At 35.4% G+C, this 21,226-nt stretch overlaps 1 protein-coding gene across 1 annotated transcript; it reads right to left on the reverse strand.

The window, feature by feature from the left end:
* Positions 1–1,887: 1,887 nt before the first annotated feature.
* On the reverse strand, positions 1,888–7,808 carry LOC120167053. The gene is made up of 16 exons (XM_039176183.1): positions 7,373–7,808; positions 6,798–6,848; positions 6,487–6,720; positions 5,980–6,078; positions 5,815–5,870; positions 5,444–5,555; positions 4,996–5,175; positions 4,621–4,884; positions 4,056–4,247; positions 3,776–3,976; positions 3,577–3,687; positions 3,199–3,501; positions 3,018–3,116; positions 2,477–2,937; positions 2,356–2,388; positions 1,888–2,026 (listed from the first exon to the last, which is right to left on the reverse strand). Coding segments are annotated over exons 1-16 (2,520 nt in total). The 5' UTR covers positions 7,496–7,808; the 3' UTR covers positions 1,888–2,025.
* Positions 7,809–21,226: the final 13,418 nt, after the last annotated feature.

Raw genomic sequence — 21,226 nt, forward strand, 5'->3', positions numbered from 1 at the left:
TCACCACATCTCATATAAAATCCACTAAGTTACATATGAAATATGCGTCCCAAAGGACCTATCCATATGTTACTAAGAACATAGGTAACTGTCCATATGTCCCGAAAGACATAAGTAATTCTGTCCATATGTCCCGAAAGACATAGGTAATACTGTCCATATGTCCCGAAAAACATAACTAATATTGTCCATATGTCCCGAAAGACATAGGTAATACTGTCCATATGTCTCGAAAGACATAGGTAATTCTGTCCATATGTCCCGAAAGACATAGGTAATACTGTCCATATGTCCCGAAAGACAGGTAAAATCTATCCATATGTCTCAAAGGACATCGGTAATCATCGAATCATGACATGCCAACTATACTTATAGCTCTCGTATCACATAACATAGGCATTCTCTTGCATATCATTTCACATGTTACCATTTCTATCACATATCCATATAGGCTTACGATTTTCATCACCTATCATGTCATTTCGCATACACACTTTTATATCACATCTATATCTTTTTATCACATAGCTTCTTATTGTATCATTCCCATCACATATCTTATCTTTTGTGATAATGAAATCACAGAACTTTGAATCATGTTTTTCATATAACTCATATAATCCTTTCCTATACTTCATATCTTATTGTCACATATTGCATAACACATATACTATATTCACATACTTCACTATCATTGGACTTATATCCCTCTATTACATTAAATCATAGACATGAAATCTTATGTTACATATCAATACTATTTGTTCATATAATCTCCTTTATTTCATCCAAATTCTTAAGGCTAAGAATCATACCAAATTTTTCATGTAATCCAAACTTATTTCTAACACTTATAACTTATTATTCACACTTATGACAAGTCAAATCCAACTTTCAATTCTTATTATGAACTTTATTTCAAGATATCATCTAAGAACCCCTAATATTTAATCTCTCATATACATTTCATCTTGTTGTTTTAGAACAAATTAAGCTTTCCTTAAACTTAATTAACACCTAAAGAATCAAAACCCTCTTGAAATTTCCAGAAATTAACCATAAGAAAATCAACTCACCTTGGCTATGAGGCTTCACAGTTGAAAGAAGAAATTGAAAAGATAGCTAGAAACTTATCTCCTCAATTATGATTCACATGGGTATTATAATACCCACAAACCATTATTTAATTATTTCCTTGTTAAATGACTATTGATATTATTTTAAATAAGTCGTTAAACTATTCAACTTTTCCACTTTAAATATCCAAATTCTAAAATTTTATAATTTAATCACTAACCCGGTATTGAAATGTTACAATACAAGTCAAGGGGCATCTATTCAAATTTCAAAAGAGAAACCTTTGAATCCATATAGAAATAAATCTATAATTTTTTTTATTTATATTGACCCAGTCAATAATATTTTTCTAAATTCATCACTGTGTATAATCATTCAACAAATCTAATTTGATATATGCCAGACTAATAACAGTGATTGTCTCCATCGTTAAGAGTACTTTTAAGTCGTTTTATCTTATTACCATTAATTTCATTTTACTTCATTAAATTACTATTCGTACTTCATAAAAGTATTTATCAGTATCTAATAAAACTACTGGAGCAAAGGTCTATTCACTATTCTTCAACTTTTTTTGTAGTATTGTGGAATTGACAACGTAAGTAGTTGGCGGTCTGATTGATACTGCAATTTACGCTTAAGTAATCCAAAAGGCAAACCAAGCAGCTGGCTGCATCACCATTGCTTTAGTTGCTTAAGAATGAGTATGCATAGTTCCAACTGGGTGCAGGGAGACATATAAATGGGAAATAAAATGTGCAGCTTCAGTATGACAACAAAATGCAGTGTTTTTTTTTTCTTCTAACAGATATGGTGCAAAACAATTTAAAGTCAGTCAGCTCATTGATCCAATCACAGAATTCTCTCACATTCAAAACACCAAGGATACAAATCATATCCCAAGATGCTTGCAGTATCCCACCACTTAGGCATTGCAAATCCGTAAATCCTGCCACAACAAAATGAAATCTTCAACACACTTTCGGTTAAATGAAGATGAAATTCTAATAACGCTAATAATGATAAAACTAGTTTTCACTTTATTATTGTTACTGCCCTGAATATTTCACAAACCAATACGAATGTAGACCTGCTAGGTGCAAAATCCCAGAAAGGAGAAACATAAACTTCAATGCTACAGTGCACAATCACAGTTTCTTCATTATCTTAGACGCTTCAAATTTAGATTGTAAACGGGAATTATTTGTGAAAGTGCTATACTAGAACAGAAATTGCATGTATAATGAATATATATAACGCAACAATCAAATCACTCACTATCTTCTAGAAGATAATGCTGCCCCAGTTGCCCTGCCATGGTACGAGACAATAAGTTTAGGCATAAAAACGTACACTTATAAATGACCATCAGCTATCTGCAGGGTTTTAAGCCACGTACCTGCCCTGTTGCTTTCCAGAAAAATTAGAATTAGACCTTCCAAGACCAGAAGCCTTGCTTTCAACATTAGTCACACTTGATCTCTCAGAATTTGCTCCATTAGATTTGCTCAGTATTTTTACATTTGAGTAATTTCCAGCCACACCAAAAGAAACGCCATTTGGATTTGGTTTCTGCATCCCTAACAGCTGTGAATGATCATCAGCTGCATTTTTGGAGATGACTGCATACCCCTTGAAAGCAGCATCCCCATTCTTCACATGATTGGAATTAGCTGATGGGAGACCCCTCTTTGGTTGATTAGGCTGCGCCATTGGAGTAACAGCAACAGAAGGCAAAATGGGGGAGTAAGGAGATGAGGCTGCAGCTGCTGCGGCAACTTTAGCAACAGCAGCAGTGGCTGCTATCATCTTTTGTGCTCCCTTTCGAAGCTGAATATAATCACCCTCAATCAAAAACAACTGAAATCACAATTTCAGATTTTCAGAAAGTACAGTCCACGTGCCTATAAAAGGAAATGTAAAGGATGAAAGAAACAAACCTCAGGGTGACTGGCTACAAAGTCATCCAGCTTTCCGTATTTCTTCTTGTAATCATGCCAGTGTAAAGGAGCGAGCATTTTCCCGAGCCTATTTGGTAGCTGCAATTGACAGACACAAGTCACACCCTGTTCATGCAGGACCTACTACCAAAGTTGACTTATGAAAAATTATGAGACAAACCGTGGAACTGATCCGAATTCTGCCACCAGTTGGTATTGTGCGAACAATGCATGCCAACAATGACCTTTCATCAAGAAGAGCTGTCTCTGAAGTCTTAGCAGATATCAAGTTATTAGTCTCCCTAGTTGATACCAGCTTTTCGGGCAGAATGGCACCAGTTCCATTTTTGACGATTGTTTCACTGAAATCAACAGAATTCACTGAAGTATCACGAGATGGGCTGGAAGCAGCAGCAGACCTTGTTTCCTCAGCTGTTAGAATTTGATCCTCCACTTGATTATTCATGTTCAAATCATTCTGTTCCTGTCCAGTTCAAATTTAAGTAGAGGTTAGAACTGAAAGATTCCCAATTGCTTGAAGACTAACCAAACAAGAAACCTCGGGTTCACAGCTCAAACTTAATGCCTCATGAAATTGTGAAGAAACCTGCGGCAAGGTTGGCTCAAGTTGGGAGTCCACAATGTAACTTGCATTAATTGACTCAACAACCTGTAAAGAAATGGTCTCAGCAAGTAGCAATAACAGATAAAAACAGCATTGAGCACAGTGAGTAGAATATTTTTTTTATTTAAAGAACCTGTGCTTTCCCAGAAGATAATGATATCACAGAATTGGGTTCTGGCCCTTGGCTTACATGCTCTAGATACTCGGGATGAATGGTTTGTCCATTGACAGACTTGTCATATTCATTCTTTACATCTGAGCTCCCAAGGTTTTGAGCAGTTTGGGATAGTGGAATATGACCCTGTGCAGACAGCTGTGAACCCTCTGAAGAAGTCTGGAAAACATGATGAAAACCATTACAGATAACAAAGAAAACCTTGTCATAAATTGATAATGTCTAGGTTTGACCATACCAGTTGGTTCTGCCACCGTTGGATGGATGATGTATCTGGCATTGTGTAGTGTCCAACATGAGATGTCACAGAATGGGGAGCTCCTTGTTGTTGCATGATAAACGAATGCAGAGCAGATACCTGCCCAGGTGGGAAATACGTAGGCATCCCAGCTGGAGCAACTGGAACACTTGGAACATGATCATTTTGATTCTGACGGTAAATACGATCATTTAAAGAACAAAAAGATAAAAAGTAATTAAACGAGTCATACACAAGACAAAAAGGATTATGAATCGGCCATTAAATAAAAGCCTAAGCTTTTCAGACAAAAACTTCCAAAATGAGTTTAAGCATCATGTCAAACCATAAAATAGATAAAATGTATAGAAATGGAGAGAGGGAGGGAGGGGAGGGTGCAGAGATCAACTACAAAACTAAAGAAATAGTTGTATCAAATTTTGTCAATGAAATAAATTACCATATGAAGAAAGATGTACACCTATAATACAGATGGTAATAAACATTAAATGTCAGATTACAACACAATTCAGCAATGACACTTCATAAAAGCCAGCAATCTTACAGGATTTGGTGCATTGCTAGCTGATACAAATTGAACATTGTCAGAAGCTCCAGTTGAAATGACCGCACTATTAGCATTTGCTGCACCACTTCCATTAGAATCCACTTGTTGTCCATTATTTTGACCAAATTGAGATAAATCTTTTGATTTCCTTTGGGACATATGTGATTCATCAGTATAGGAACCACTTCTCTCTCTAACATCAGCCAACTCAAGTTGAAGCTGATGTACTGTATGTAAATGAAGTCTCTCCATCTCTGCAAACTAACATTAACAACCACAAGAAGGTCAACTTAAATTGTTGAAAATGATATAAAATCTATTTATTCAAGTAACTTAATAAACGTGTAAACAAGAAACTAACAACTCGTCTACCTGTCTCTGACAGCCATGCCAAAGCTGGTTATATTGCTCGGTACGTTCTCGCAACTCAGCCTGTAAGGAATGGTTTGTACTTGACTGCAAAGCATCCATCTCCTGGACACGTGAAATCCAAGTTTGGGCTTCTCTCAACTGTTCATCCCTATAAAGGATAGCTTCTTGAGCAGCCCTATACTGAAGAATACGACTACCATTAGCAAATGCAGCTTGCTGCCTTCTAGAAATCAACATTATAGTTAATTGAAATTGTTTCATGGCTTAAATGTCCAACAAAAACAAATCTGTTTATCACTTTATTGTAATTTTAGTTGATATGAAAGTAAGTATTGTAATTTTCAATAAACCTACAGATGCACACCAGGATAGTATAACAATATTCAAACCTTAATCTCTGGAAGTAAAAAACAGTAAAAGGTGAATAAAATCAAGAAAATGTATGGACCAGTTCCTGCAACTCAATAAACTGCCTCTCTTTCTCTTGAACATGCTCTTGAAGATCTTGTGTCTGATTTATATGCTGGGTTCTCTCAGCTTCTGAATGATCACGTTCTCTTCTGCCAAAAGACAAAGAACAGGAACCCATACAAGTTTCGGAAGATTCAGACCTCAGCTGCAAGTTTATTGCACTAAAAGCAGTAACCAATAAAAGAAGACGCTAAGCAGTTGTGATTGGGAACGACATTTAGAAAATTTCAGTGTTATCAGTCTCACAGCAACTGGAAATACAGATATAGCATTCAGATCGATGGTAATCCTTTGAGCCTTATGTTTACCACAATTAAAAATGCCTTAATGTAAAACACAAATACAGACCTGAAAGTAGCAAGTTCCTTGTTTTGTTCTCTGAGAAGGTCATCCTTTGCCCAAGCCTGCCAAGATAACCAATAAGCACTAATTTATACACGACTTACAAAACACCACACTTTACTTTAAAAGAAAAACAAAGCTCGTCCAATAGCAGAATAAAAAATGGCCAACCTCTTCTTTATCCACTTTGATGGCATGCAATTCTCTATCTCTCTCTTCCATTTCCCTTTCCAATTCATGTATGGTCTGTTCTCTTTCATGGAGTCGCTCCTATTCATGTAAATAAAGCAAAAACACAGATTGGAAGTCACAAAAAGACAGCAACATCATAGAACCTAGTTGTAGCATGGTTGGAAATAATTTCAAGTGTCAATGGATGTGATTGGTAATTTATAGACCACTCAAACATTACATATTCAATATGTGATTTCAAATAAATAACAATATGCCTTGTATACAACTCCAGGAGAAAAGGGACAGGACTTACTCATTGGCTTCAACAGTCAACATATGATGACATAAATTACTTAAATGTTTATAATCTGAAATTCTACTTTCATTTTCTTGTTCATAAATCAAGATCATATTATCATTCATCAAAGCAATTAAAACTTCTCTTTTTCTCTGAAAGTTGAATTGCAGAACAATCCTCATGTGAATTACATTCTAAATTCAAACCTCAAGCTTAGCAACAGCATTGGCATGGGCAGCTACTTTGGCATCACAGCTGCTCTGCATTTCTAGGACCCTTGACCTCGCAATTGTCTGCGCTCGGAGTTTAACCTCCATTTGCAGGAGCTCTTCTCTTTGTCTAGTAATATTGTGGATTTGCAGCTGTGATATGTTATCATCTAAACTTCCATCAACCGTGATTGAGAAGTTAACATCAGAAGGCTCTCTCCCATGCTGCACCTTGATCAGCATTCAACAATGTTCACTTCTCATCATTCTCAGAAAAGAATTTTAACTTTAAGATTAAAAAGCCTTACTTCATAAATGGTTCTCTCATCTGATTGTCCCAATTTTGATCCGTCTATATCCTGCACATCACAAGAAAACTGAATAAAACACTAAATGAACAATGATGGGCTATTAATAATAGCAACAATAATAATTCACAGCTTAATCAACATAACTTGATGCTTAACCTGCCGCCCACAGCTGGACATTTCCCCATAGCACTACCCAAAAACTTAGAAAGCTCTAAGGATTACATAAACACTTCATCTAGTTGACATGAACCCAATTAAATTGCAAATTATTACAACAAACAATGGACCACAAACTGATTACCAAAGTGAACCAAATGTTTTAATTCATGCATCAAAATGCTGCAAGTTAGAGCACAAGGTTGGTTCATAAATGACTCATCCAAAAAAAATCTATCTTTTTGTTAACAGAGAACAGTGAAGAATCCCAAACACAAGTAAAAAAAACTAAATCAAACACGGTAACTTTTTTTTGACTTGTTCATAGAGCCCAGACAATGAGTATTTTTCGTTCTCAATTGAACATTCTCTCAAAACCCAAATAATACAGAATATTCATCAACAAATGAAATTACCACTTCATCCCCATGATTACGAACCGGGTGATGGCCGGAAATGACACGCCACTCCTTACGCGACGATGATGACATTGGGAGCGAACCGCTCCGTGCGGCGGCAACACTGGCCGCTGCCTCCATTGAAACAGAATGTCCCACGACACACCAACTCTCTCACTTTCTTAATCTGCAAAAAAAAAAAGCAGACCCAAAAAGGAAAAAAGAAAGAAAAAAATAGGGTTTTTTTTTTAATTTCAATTGAAGATACAAAACAAACCCTAGAATCGAATAAGTTCAGAAGAAAGGATTGTAAATGCTAAAGGAGTAGAGGTGGAGAAAAATGAGGGAAATTGGGTTTAAAGATCGGTAATTGGAGGGGTTTTGGAGAATAATTTCAGTTTGATAAATAGTGAGATTTTAACGCCATTGAGAGCTAGAGATATGAGTGCGAGCGTGATGTTTTGACCCAGGCAAGGCTCCCGCCATTTGTAGGGCAAGTTCATCCACAATAGCATTCCATCACGAATTCTGGTCGCGCGTGGTCTGCACACTTCTGGTCAAGCAGTCAATATTTATGAGATTAATTATTGTACCTAAAACGTTATTATTATTTTTTATTTTCATCATTTAATTATATTTTTTTATTCATTGATTTTTAGAAAAATATTGATGATAATGATGTAATTTTTTTATTTTTTAAAATTTTTATATCATTTTTAAATAATATTTAATTAGTTAGCATATGAATTTTATAGTAAACAATGACTATATATTTTATCAAATATCTTATATGACTTGTATTTTATCACATAATGATATTGATGGGATAATTTAAATTTGTGCTAAATGAGTAGGTGTTGAGATAAGGAAAAGAATTAACATTGTTCTTAGGTGAATTTGGGTTTACTTCGAGACAATAGGTTCATTTTACAACTAGTTGTTATAAAATGAGTTGGAGATTACTTTTTATGCTCTTGATTTAATAAGCTTTTACATGGGCTTTTTTTAGGAACCAGATCATGTTCGGGAAGCATATTGCTTTTGCTTGTGGCATGTGATTGTGTCCTAGAAAAGCCCAGAAAGAGTATTTGTCTTAGTGTGAGTGCACAAAATTAATAATTGAGAAGAAAGAAAAAAACATTTTTTAAGAAATGTTAGATCGTGGTATAAACGATCATATGGGGCGTTAGAAAATAAAGATCGGCTCGTATAGGGCAGGGAAAATATTTGCGATGAGATAATTGTTACAGTGTTGTGGAAGACGCACGAATTATCTGATGTATTTCTCATATTTCATGCAATTGGAATGTTAAGATTAACAAAGTAACAAAGCATAAGACGCACTATGATTAATGAGTCTTTCTGAAGATGTATTATACTATCGATGTCTTCCTAACAACACTGTAACAATTGTTATATTTCAACTGTAACAATCGTTCTATTTCAACAAATAATTCATAGAGACATTATGTCAGAATTTTTTCCTCATAATATTATCCAAGCGATTTTTACGTTAGGTCATTTATATTTAGGGTAAACTACAGAAATTATCACTTTCGTTTGAGTTTTATAAACTTTTCCTCACTAAATTCAAAAAACATAAGATTTGATCACTTTTGTTTCATATTAATTAAGATATGGTCACTGAAGGTTAATGGTCGTTAAACCTTTAACTGTTTGCTGACGTAGCATGGTAAATATATAAAATTAAAATGACATCATTTGTATGTAGATAATACGTGGATTAAGTTTTGGTCAATTTCCTTTCATATTTATACACTTTTGGTCACTTATGTTATTGTTTTATTAAGTTTTGGTTACTTACGTTATCGTTTTATTAAGTTTTGGTCACTTAGGCATTGAATGTCGTTAGTTTTATTACGTGACCCATTAGTAAAATTGTTTAATTTTTATTTTCACCCCTACACTTTAAATAAAATTGTAACACCCTTAATCCGTAAACATACTCTATTACGAATTAAAGATGTCACATCAACTTCTTAAACACTTGCTAAACAAAATTGGGTCAAAGGCTATCTCTAAGCGATCATTGTTATATTTTATTTTCGATAGTCACGACTGTATTTATTTAGTCTGTACTTGACAAGGCGTTTGTTGATACGGCTTTTGGTTAATGAAATTTCTGGTTATTTTCAAAAAAAAAAGTTACATTATTCATTTTAGAGTTTTGGAGAATTATAAATAATGTAAGTATTATATAAAAAAATCAAGTTATAATATTCAAATATATATCTAATCTAAAATATTTAATAATTAATCCTAATTTTGATAAACTCAAAGGACATATGAAAACTCAAAATTGTAAAAATTGGAAAGGTTCAAATTCAAACCGGAAAAAAAATTAAAGTCAAATTCAAACCGGAAAAAAATTAAAGTCAAATTCAAAACAAAAATAAAAATGAAATACCAATTCGACAAATGAACTACCTGCTCTGGTTATTTAATTTAATTTGGTTACCTACAAAGATTAAGTCATTGATATTTTTAATTATTGACTACAAGAATATTTTATATTTAATAATAAATATATTTGGTTTAATTATATAATTTTATTGTCTAAGGCGATTTTTTCCGAAAAATCACCTTTTACATTTAATATTTCCTATCAGGCACCGTTCAGACTATATTTCCTGATCTAACACCCTTTGCAGAAAGGCGCGCCCCTTGAACCGCGTTGTATGCTGATTTGGCGTCACGTGAGTAAGGCGCGCCTTATGCTGACATGAGATACACGTGTGTCAAGCGCGACCCCTGGAGAGTGCCTTAGGCCATGTAGGAGTATAGCGCGGGGCAGGGGCCGCGCATTTCCTTTAATTCTGACACAATTATATTAGGCGCGGACCAGGGGCCGCGTCTTAGCTTTATCTTATATAATTATGTAAGGCGCAGTGCAGGTACCGCGTCTTGTAGCTTTTCCCAGCTATAAATATCATTTCCCCCGGTAACTCCTCACATCTCCTCTCAACAGAAAAAAATTAATACAACCATCCGAAAATCTTCTCATATTTGATTCAGAAGTTCGTACGAATTTTTCGTTACAAGGTAATTTTGTGATAATTTTTTTATTATACTTATTGTTTATTATGATTATTTGAAAAAATATTATACTAATTGTTGTCAATTAATTTATGTGTTTGTAAAATTAGAAAGCGGGAGAATACATCGAAATAGTTTTGCGCTACAGGTAAAAATATAAAATTATATTATTTAAATTATTTACGTTTATGTGTAAAAATTTTATTGCGTTATATTTTCGTTCATATATTATTTATTTAATCAGGTTTGTTTCAGTTGTTTTTTTTGCAGATATAATATTGCACCACTTTTAAACTCAAAGAATGGCGCGACTTTCAGCTATTGTTTATTATGATGGTGAAATTCGAGAAGATGAAACCGGCGTTGTTTTTGTATCAAATGAGCGTGTTAAAATATCATTCAAGAGAAACATAACTCTTGAGGAGCTTATAACGAAGATTTCGAGGAAGATTCATGTTGGAAGTAGTAGAAGAATGTCGTTGTTGCATTACAAATTTCCAACATCATTGTTTCCATTAACTTATACAACGTTCAAACTTTTGAACAATGATGATGTGGAAATGATGATTGAAGCTCAAAGTAATTATTCAGACGCCGATATTGAGATGTATGCAAATTTTATTCAAGTGCGTGTTGTTTGGGGTCAATCATTAAGCTCACACTATGGGATGGCTGAACAAGTTGATCAAGTTGACAGCCCGACGATAGTAATGTGTAATGATTTTAATGCCATAATGAGGAGACATTCATCCGTAACTCCTTACGATATGTACCGAGGTGGGTCGACGAACAATCCGTATGGCAACATCACGTCCAGTTCAAGGGGAATGCATTCATATGTAAATCCCTTTGACCTTAATATGGAGATGCTATCGACGCAACAATCTGTGCAGTTTCTATTTGACACGATGGCTTCAAACTCTAGGGGGAGGCATTCGACTGCGAGCTTTTTCGATCTCAATGTCGATATGCATTCCAGTTCAATGGGAAGGCGTGCAAGTAGTAGGTTCTTCGACCTAAATGTGGAGAGCATGGAGGAACCATCATCTCCACCAGAAGAACCGCTTCGTGAGCCTGGTGCGGATGGTGCTGAGACTGGACTATTCATTCACCCAGAATCACCGCAATTCAACTCCGATGATGATGATGATGTAGATGAAGTTCCAGGAAATGTGGCACAAACTGACCCTCCAGCACACATGTATTAAGCTAATTATGGTGTAATGTATGAGCCAGAATTTGTGGATATGCTTCATCTCGGTGACTATGGATATTACTCATCAATAAATAATGGTGAGTTATCTTTAGGCATGGAGTTTTCAAGCAAAGAAGAAGCGGTGATGGCTATAAAAAATTACAATATCCGTAATTCTGTTCAGTCCAGAGTCGACCACTCCACGACTGAAAAATATGTATGATACTGTACCAATAGCGAAAACGGATGCAATTGGATGGTTCGCGTATCGAAGAGGAAGATGAAAAACAACAGATGAGAACTAACAGTATACAACGGTCCTTATACATGTTGTGCTGGAGGGGTCAACCAAGATCATCCCAACTTGGACTCTGAAGTGATATGTCAACCCATCATGCCCATGGTAAAAGCAAGCTCTCATATAGTTGTTGCAGTGTTGATTTCAACTATATAATCACAATATAAGTACACTGTCTCCTATAAAAAAGCTTGGTTGGCAAAACAAAATGCCATTGTCAAACTTCATGGTGAATGGGATACATCTTACAACGAACTTCTAGGTTGGTTTAGGCTGGTGCGGACGTTGAATCCTGGGACAATTGTGGACTTCGAAACCTCCTATGCATACCATAATGATCGAGTTCTTCGCGATCGATGCCAATTCTGTCGGGTTTTTTGGACTTACCCACAGTGCGTTAATACTGTCAAATACTGCAAGCATGTGGTCCAGATCGACGGGACTTTCTTGTATGGAAAATACAAGAAAGTTTTATTATTGGCAGTTTTCAAGATGACAATCGCAACATTCTTCCAGTTGTTTTATCTCTTGTCGAAGGAGAAGATACAGATTCTTGGGTTTTTTCCCTCCAAAATTTACGTGCACATGTTATCACGAGGGAAAATATCTGTGTCATTTCAGATCGCGGAGCTGGGATCAAAGAAGCAATGGAGTCTTTGGGTCCAATGTGGCAACCACCCTTTGTCCAACATAGGTATCGTCTCCGACACATTGTTGCGAACTACCATGGAAGATACAAGAAGAATGATGAGCGTCAATTACTTGTGTACATGGGTAAGTGAAACTGATGTAGTTTGTTTTCTTTCGATCCTTTTGATCAAGTTAGTAAGTTATACATTTTCTTATCAGGTTACGAACTACTTCCTCGAACGTTTGAAGCGAAGAACGAGGAAGGATACGATTACATCAGCCTTATCGATAAAGAAATATGGACGAACGCATATGATGGTGGATATCGATATGGACACATGACGACCAACTTGGCAGAGGCAATCAATTCAACCTTAAAGAGTGCACGTCACTTACCTATAGCGGCTTTGGTAAAGACTACATATTTTTGTTTTGGGGCGCTTTTTGTGAAGCTCGGGGAACAAGCTCAAACCTGGATGCAAGGCGGTCATGTCTATCACCCTAGATTAGTTGCAGATCTACATAAAAAATTGATGCATCAAATGGAATGTCTGTAACAAGCTTCTCTAGAAGGCATGAAATGTTTTGTGTCACAGAGTTGTCGCGACCTCTTCAAAGGATTGAAGCTGTGTTGTTAAGAGTAAATCTAAGAGATAGAACGTGTGACTGCGGGTTTTTTCAATCTCTGAAGTATCCATGCTCTCATGTGATAGCAGCTTGCTAGCATACACGTCAAGACTATAATCATTTTGTGGATCTCGTATACCTACTATATGAAGTTTTTAAGATATACGAATTTGAGTTCCACCCCATAGGTAATGACAAAGATCCTGATGAGGTTCAAGATTTGCTTTCGATTGTACCAAATCCGAGTTTATTGAGGGAGCGCGGTAGTCCAAAATCCAATCGAATTCATTACGATATGGATATTCGATAAAGATCTAGACAAGACAGAAGATGTGGGAATTGTAGAAACTCAGGACACACTAGAAAAACATGTCTACTTCTGTTGTCATCAAGTAACAATTGATGAGGAAATGATGTAGTTGTTTATCAAATAATAATTATTGTACTTTAATTTGCATTTACTTCAAGTTAATGTTATTCGATAACAGCTGATGAAGATTAAAAAAATGATACAATTATACGAGATAACTGATATTAACGATACAATAAGTATTAAATGGTAAATAATAACCAAATTACAATAACTAATATTAAATGGTAATAAACAAATTAAGGAAAAAAATTAAAAAAGTCCAACAAATTTAACAAAATAAATTAAAATAAATCCAACCATATTAACGAATTAAAGTAAGCATTAAATGATAAATAAAAAAAATTACAATAAAAAAGTCCAATAAACAACTACAATAAAAAGTATTAAATACAAATATAATAAAAAAACAAAATCTATCGATGCCTGCGACGCGAATGTGTTCCGCAGGGCGGTGGCTGTCGGTCTAGAGGAGGATTTCTTCGTATCACTGGTTGTGACTCCTCACTGTCATCATCATCACCATCATCATCGTCGTCGTCGTCGTCGCCCTCGTCCTGAGCAGCTAAATTTTGTTGATGAAGAGCTTATGACGATGAAGCACCTCTATAGAATAAGGACCCTAGAGGTGTATGACTGACTATCCCACCGGCCTGCGAAAACTGGGAAAACTCATAAAACCCAGACATCGCTGAGTGTGAAAACTGTACAGGAGGTGTTTGTGATGCGTCCATGGGTAATGAGGCTGAACCCGCCAAATATCCAGCATATGAACCCCAAGTCAGATCTACAAACATAGACTCATAATAGCCTCCAGGAGGGGTCATATAACTCTGTGAAGGTGGCGGCGGCGGGTCATAAAACCAAGTGATGGTGGCGGCGGCGGCATCGGGTAAGGGAATGGTAGTGGCGGCATATATATGGATGCTATATGTAAGTCGCTATAGACAGCGGTTGCTGTGAAGGTCCTACTGGTGTAGCTGAGGATGAACCGGAAGCACCTGCTCTCTGTCCACGAGTCAGGGGACGATGGTGCTTTGTCGGTGAACGTCTCTGTTGACGTCGTGGAAAGGTCCGCCCTCGTGCATCCTCGGGAAGCAGAAACGATTTCCCGTTATTGTTGAACCACTCATAATAACCGTCAGCAACCATCAAGAGATCAGTTAAAATGGGCTCTCTACGGGAAAGGCACCGATGTCGATCCTCCCACAGCACGAGCCACTCATAATGCCTCACCAGCCAATCTGTATCAGTCTTGCCGCGTCTATCTGTGCTATGCAACTCGTCCATATTGCGAGATGCTTCAGGAATTGGTTGAAAACAACCAAATTGTCGGAGCACGCGATCAGTGGAGTACCACTCGACGGTCACATAACAGATCAAAGGGACCATCACCATCCAAACATCTAATGGGCCCATCAACTCAAGTGGGATCACCATCCTCACATCATCATTAGATATACACTCATTCAAACTAAAACAAATATATATAATTTTTATCAAAATAATAATATAATTATACAACTATAATCTAAAATCGATTTTTAAACATTAAAATGCATACATGTGTGTCAGCCTTCTGATCGATTAACACCCTAATTTTTTCTAAATCATCAGGTAGCTCCTGATGAGTTTTCCTATAGTAGACCACCTATTCAAGAAAACAAAATTTATTATACTGTATAAAATGATTAATAAACGAAATCAGTTTTATAATTACCTCAATAGTAGAGGAAATACGAATGGATTCTTGACAACGGAACATAAAAAGGGCAATCGATACTATGCCGGCATCAACAACCCTCCTATCAGCTACAGTATGCATGCCCGTGCATACATTTAACTTCATCATCAGAGGCGTCCTCGCTCAACTCCGAAATTCTAACCAATTTAACGGTGTCTGACCACCGTTAAAATTTTCGGGACACGTCCTGGTTTTCCTGGCACAAAGTAGTCCAAGAACCCTGCGCGATCCCTGATATCACATCTTCATCCACCGAAAGCCCCAGGAGCATAGCAACATCCTCAAGTGTAACGTGCACTCTCCGCACGGAAGATGGAATGTGTGGGTCTCCGGCCTCCACCGCTCTACTAAGGCAAAAATAAAGTATGGTTTTATCTTACAGTGACCCTGATATCTACCTATGTAACTGAATCCAGCCTCTACTAATACATAAAGACACAGCTAGGTATCACTAACTTAATGTCCTAATAAAAGGATCTAATACACGGTTATTCTCCTAAAATTAAATAATTACAAAAATTATTCTTAATCTAATAATCATGCATTAAATAAATCAACCAATATTACTAATAATTTAAATTAAATTAAAACGTTAAAATGTTACCGTATCAACAAAGTGTCGAGATATATGATTTCCATCCAAGCGAAGTAGACCGTCTTCCATTTTATATCTGCAAATAATTAATTAAGTAAAATATTAAATAAATTAAAAACTTAAATAAATTAAATACAAAATATTAAAATAAAATAAAATATACCTTAGACAGAGATTATAAGAGTATTTGAGAGAAGTTGAGAGAAATTAAGAGAATTTGATGTGATGAAAGTGATTGAGGATAGGGGTATTTATAGGGAGGGATTGGGGTGTGAAGAATCGGGTTTGGTGGGTAATATACCTAAGGCGCACCGCAGGGGGCGAACCTTTCTGACGCGTGGCAGATTTACAGTAAGGCGCGGCTTATGCCCCACGCTATACCTAAGGCGCCCCCCAGGGGCCGCGCTTTACACACGTGTATCCCATGTCAGCAAGGCGCGCTGCAGGGGGCGCGCCTTACCACGTGACACCAAATCAGTATAAAGCGCTCTGCAGGGGGTTCTTTCTGCAAAGAGTGTTAAATCAAAAATATAATCTGAACATGCCTGATCAAAAATATTACTTGAAAAAGGTGATTTTTCGAGAAAACGCCTAAAAGTAAACATATGCTTATTTGCGTGCAAATTAAATTAAATATTTTATATTAATAATAAAAAAATATTTGGTTTAATTATATAATTTATTGTCTAAAAGTAAGCATATGCTTATTTGCGTGCAAATTAAATTAAATAGTCTTGTCTTGTTCTCCGATCCAAACAGGTGACGATGCATTCAAGCTGATGCACAACATGAAGTACTTCCAACTCTCATAAATTCCATCAATCCGTATGACATGAAACGAACAATTAAAATAAAACAATATAATATGATTATATAAATATAGTAAACTAATATTTATTTCAGACAATCTCAAGATAATATATTTTTTAAAAGTCTTAAATTCGAGCAGTTATATCAATAAAATATATTTATTATCAATAATTAATAAAAATTTTAAATAAAAGCTATTTTATAATCATCCATATTATTTTAAAAAATAAAATATTTATTTAAGAGCTAAGAAATCAAGGAATGATTTAAAAAGAGATCCATAATTTGAGGATGAAATTGAGATGTTCAAATATTTAAAAGTTAATTTAGAATGAGGGTCATAATTTAGAGATGTATAATGCAATTAATTTTTCTTCAATCTAATTTTTATTCATAATATTATAATTTAAAATTTCTTATTATATTAAATAATTTAACGTCTCTTCTGTTTAGATCAATGGAAGTTAATATATAAAATTAATTATTTTTATGATAGAGAATGAATGTAGTTTAAATTTCTGGATATCTAGACTGGCAAAATTATATAATAATTAAAATAATTAAATTTGTTGATATATAAAAACACACAATATAAATAATTATTACAGTACTATTTTTTTAAAAAATTAGTGATGTATATTTATAGATGATATTATTATAGCTTTCAAACCTCTTTTGACTACTCCGATTAGGGGTGTTCAAAGGGTAATTAGATTAACTGAGCGAACCTAATTATCTAAATTCAATTAATCGAATTTTTCCCCATTAATCATTAAATGAATTGAATTTTTTCTAAAAAATTTAACCGAACTGAACTAAGTTCGGTTAACAGAATTAACCGAAATTATAAATGATATATAAATAATATATATCTATATTTATATTTAATTTTTTTTGGTTTATTCGATATTTGGTTGTTAATTCGGTAAAAACCAAGTTCAAATACCCCTAAAAACGTTTAACTACAATTAAATACTCGTGTCAATTTTATTGATCAATCTAATTTTTTTTCTTTAATTTTGTTTAATTGGGGGCGCACCCTTTTTTTGTTGGTTTCTCCCACGATCTTTTTGATTATCTTTGTTTTTAAATTTTAATAAGAATAATTATGTCTTTTGTGACATGTTATCTGCATTTAGACACGTTTATATATGCATTTGTGACACGTTTTTCTCTGTCTTTGGTAGCTTATGGTTTTTTTGGCCTTTTTTCGTTTATCTTTTTTCACATGGTTGATTTGACATCGCCACGACTGATCAATGACGCTTATTTGTTATCAGCTGATCTTCTCTACTTTGGACCCTCGAATTGATTTGGATGTTTTTGCTTGTGAATAGTTTTCTCACGTTGCTTGACTCTGATTGCGATTTGTCGGTGGTCTTCAGTAGTTTGTCGGTGTCATTCAGTAGTTTTCATCTCCTTTTATCGTTGTTTGCCAATACAGTCAGATTGTTCGTTTCTTTATTTTATTCAAGTATTGATTAGGTTTTTTAACCATTTCTTTTTATGATTTTGGTGTGATCTAGGTGGCTAGTTTTGTGTTAATGGTTTTATAGGAAAATGTCATAATTATAATTTAGTTTACGTTTACGATTACGATTATGCTTATAAATTTTATTGTAATTTTGGATATTATCTATTTTTAATAAAATTAGCGGCTTTATATAAAAAAAGATTGTTATAAAATCTTCTAAATCATTTTTTTTTATTAATCCACAATCATATATATGTCTGTGAGTGGGATGTACTTACACTATTTATCACAAGAGATTAGAGTATTAGTATGTCAAACTTTTAATTTTTTTAATCAATTTTGAGTGATTTTTGTAAAAAATCAATCGCAAGAGATGAAAGATAAGTGATATACGAATGTTTTTATATTTAACTTACTGTGAAAGACGATCGGTGACTGGTTACCGACGACGATAAAAAAATCAGTGCAAAAAGTTTAAAATTTTAGTATTCAAATCGATACATCCTTAAAGTTCAGTGCCTAAATTGATGTTTTGGGCATAAATAGTTATTGTTAAGACAATGTCATTTTAATCACATCATCACAATGGCGAAAAGATTTATTCACGTTATCGTGTTGATGACTGTTCAGAATCGTTAATATCTGTTCGTTATTTCTTCGATTTTGTGAAGTTATTGCTGTTGATTTGGTTGTGTTATGTCTATTTTCGTGCAGGTCCTTACTTTCCAGAATTGGTGATAAAACGGGCGAATTCTGCATTTTTTTTATTTGGTCACGGCTGGAGACATGGGCACGACTCTGGGCACGACGCGGTCTGACATGACAGTTTCTAAAAGGTCCAGTCAGCGGCGGTTTCTAGGAGACTTCGTCTGCACGCCTTCTGGAAGATTGACGAGCAGAGTTGCATTAGGAGACTAGTTTAAGTTTGAATTTAAATTTAAAAACATTATCTTTTGTATTAATTTATTATTTTCTTTGTTTATCCTTTAGGCTTTGAGAGGCTATAAATACCCACTTGGGGTAAGCCTAAACTCATCATTCAGAATACATTCTTCTTTTCTCTCTAGTTTTTATAAAAGTTTTCTCTTTTCCTTTTCAAGTTCTTTTTTTTATTTTTCTTTATTTTCAAGTTTTATTTTTATGCTAAGTATGACTTTTGTCATGCTTAGCTAAACTTTCATAAGCCGAGAGTCGCGATGATTCAATTCCAACGAGAGAATTGAAACGGTCCCTTAATATCTTCGGAATCTCTCTCTCAATCTCCGCGCTTATTTTTTTTTCAAAATCAAAACAGTTTTCAAAAATCGAAGATTGACTTTGGTCAAGAAGGTGTGGCGATTAAACGTGTGGGAGGAAGATTCGGCTTATAGAAAGCAATTCGACTTCCTGGGAACACTTGGCGAGATAGCTTCGCCAAGAGGGAATTGAGATCGGAATTGACGGTTATAGAACAGCATCCGAGTCGGTCGCCACGAACTTAAACGGTATTTAATCTATGACAAGATGTTGTTAGAATCAACTACCGAAGCCAGAATCAAAGATGGCCTTGGGTATTCGGTATACAAATAGATCACAGGATAGCCCTTGTAGACAAAGTAACCGACGTGAATCCCGAAGAGAAAATCTTATTCGATGATCTAAAGGAAATTGAATCAAAGCGAAGCTTGAGGCTACTTTTACCGTATTTATTCACAATCTTCATCTTCTTATTTTTACTTTAATTACTTTTATTTAATCACTTTATTATTTTACTAAAATCCCCCCATTTTTACTATTTCACACATGGCATAAATAATTCAGACAGAATTTATAATTTTCTAAGTCCTTGTGAATCGACCCTTACTTCTCTTTGCTACTTATTTCCTTAATTTATTTATTGAGAATAAGGAATTATTTTGACATCCGAAACGACAGTTGTCAAATTGGCGTCGTTGCCGGGGACTTCGCCAAAGTTACTAATTTTTGTTTGTTTTTGATTTATGACCAGGACAAATCCGGGCACATTAGTGGAGTACAACCCGGAGATCGAAGCTGAAGCTAGGAGACTCCACGCACAGACACTTCGGGAAAGAAGGAGACAACATTAGATCCAGAAGAAATTCAAATTCAGGTAATACAAATCCGATGGCCGAACCTACTATTCGGAGTTAGCCGCGACACCCCTGAACAAGGGCCTATGTGCATTGATCTTCCCCAAGGCGAAACTCCATACCAATTGAAAACTGGCCTTATTCATCTCCTCCCTACATTCCGCGGATTACCAAACGAGGATGCACACAAACATCTCAAAGAATTTCACATGGTCTGCTCTAGCATGACACCACAGGGAGTAACCGAGGACCAAATAAAACTTAGAGCTTTCCCTTTTTCCTTAGCCGAGTCGGCTAAGGAGTGGTTATTTTATCTTCCTCCTAATTCTGTTACTATATGGGCTAATATGACTCGTCTTTTCTTGACAGGTTTTTCCCTGCGGCAAAAGTAAGTGAACTACGAAGGAGAATACTTGGAATCAAGTAACTTGATAGAGAGTCGCTCTACGACTACTGGGAGCGGTTTAAGAAGTTGTGTTCTAGTTGCCCACAACATGGGATAACCGAACAAACACTCATTCAATACTTCTATGAAGATTATCTCCCTGGAAATGAAGATGATCGATGCTGCTAGCGGTGGAGCCTTGGTGAATATGACTCTACCGAGGCTAGAGACTTAATATCGACGATGGCTGCAAATTCCCACAGTTCCGCGCAAATAATGAACCTTCTCGAAGGGTTCATGAGATAGTTCATCTTCCTTGGAAAGTAAAATAGATAAGTTAACGAAGTCGTAAACTCTCTTGTTGCAGGAAAGACAGGACACAACGAGTATGTGGAATATGTGCATTGCCTGATCATCCAACAGACGGTTGTCCACTGATTCAAGACGATGCAACAACTCAAGTCAACGTAGTAGGAAACTTCCCGGGACCTCCCCAAAAAGCTTATAATCCTTACGGTAATACATATAACCCAAGATGGAGGGATCATCCAAACTTCAGTTATGCGCAGAACCCGAGATCGAATCAAGGCTATCAAG

This window comes from Hibiscus syriacus, unplaced genomic scaffold (genome assembly GCF_006381635.1).
Source record: "Hibiscus syriacus cultivar Baekdansim isolate YM2019G1 unplaced genomic scaffold, ASM638163v2 tig00111659_pilon, whole genome shotgun sequence".
Lineage (NCBI taxonomy): Eukaryota > Viridiplantae > Streptophyta > Magnoliopsida > Malvales > Malvaceae > Hibiscus > Hibiscus syriacus.

Coding starts and splice junctions, on each gene's coding strand:
- LOC120167053 (XM_039176183.1), bottom strand. CDS start 7,495: ATGGAGGCAGCGGCCAGTGTTGCCGCCGCACGGAGCGGTTCGCTCCCA. Junction 3,688..3,775: donor TATCTTCTGGGAAAGCACAG/GTTCTTTAAATA, acceptor ATTTCTTTACAG/GTTGTTGAGTCAATTAATGC. Junction 2,389..2,476: donor TCTGGAAAGCAACAGGGCAG/GTACGTGGCTTA, acceptor GTACCATGGCAG/GGCAACTGGGGCAGCATTAT.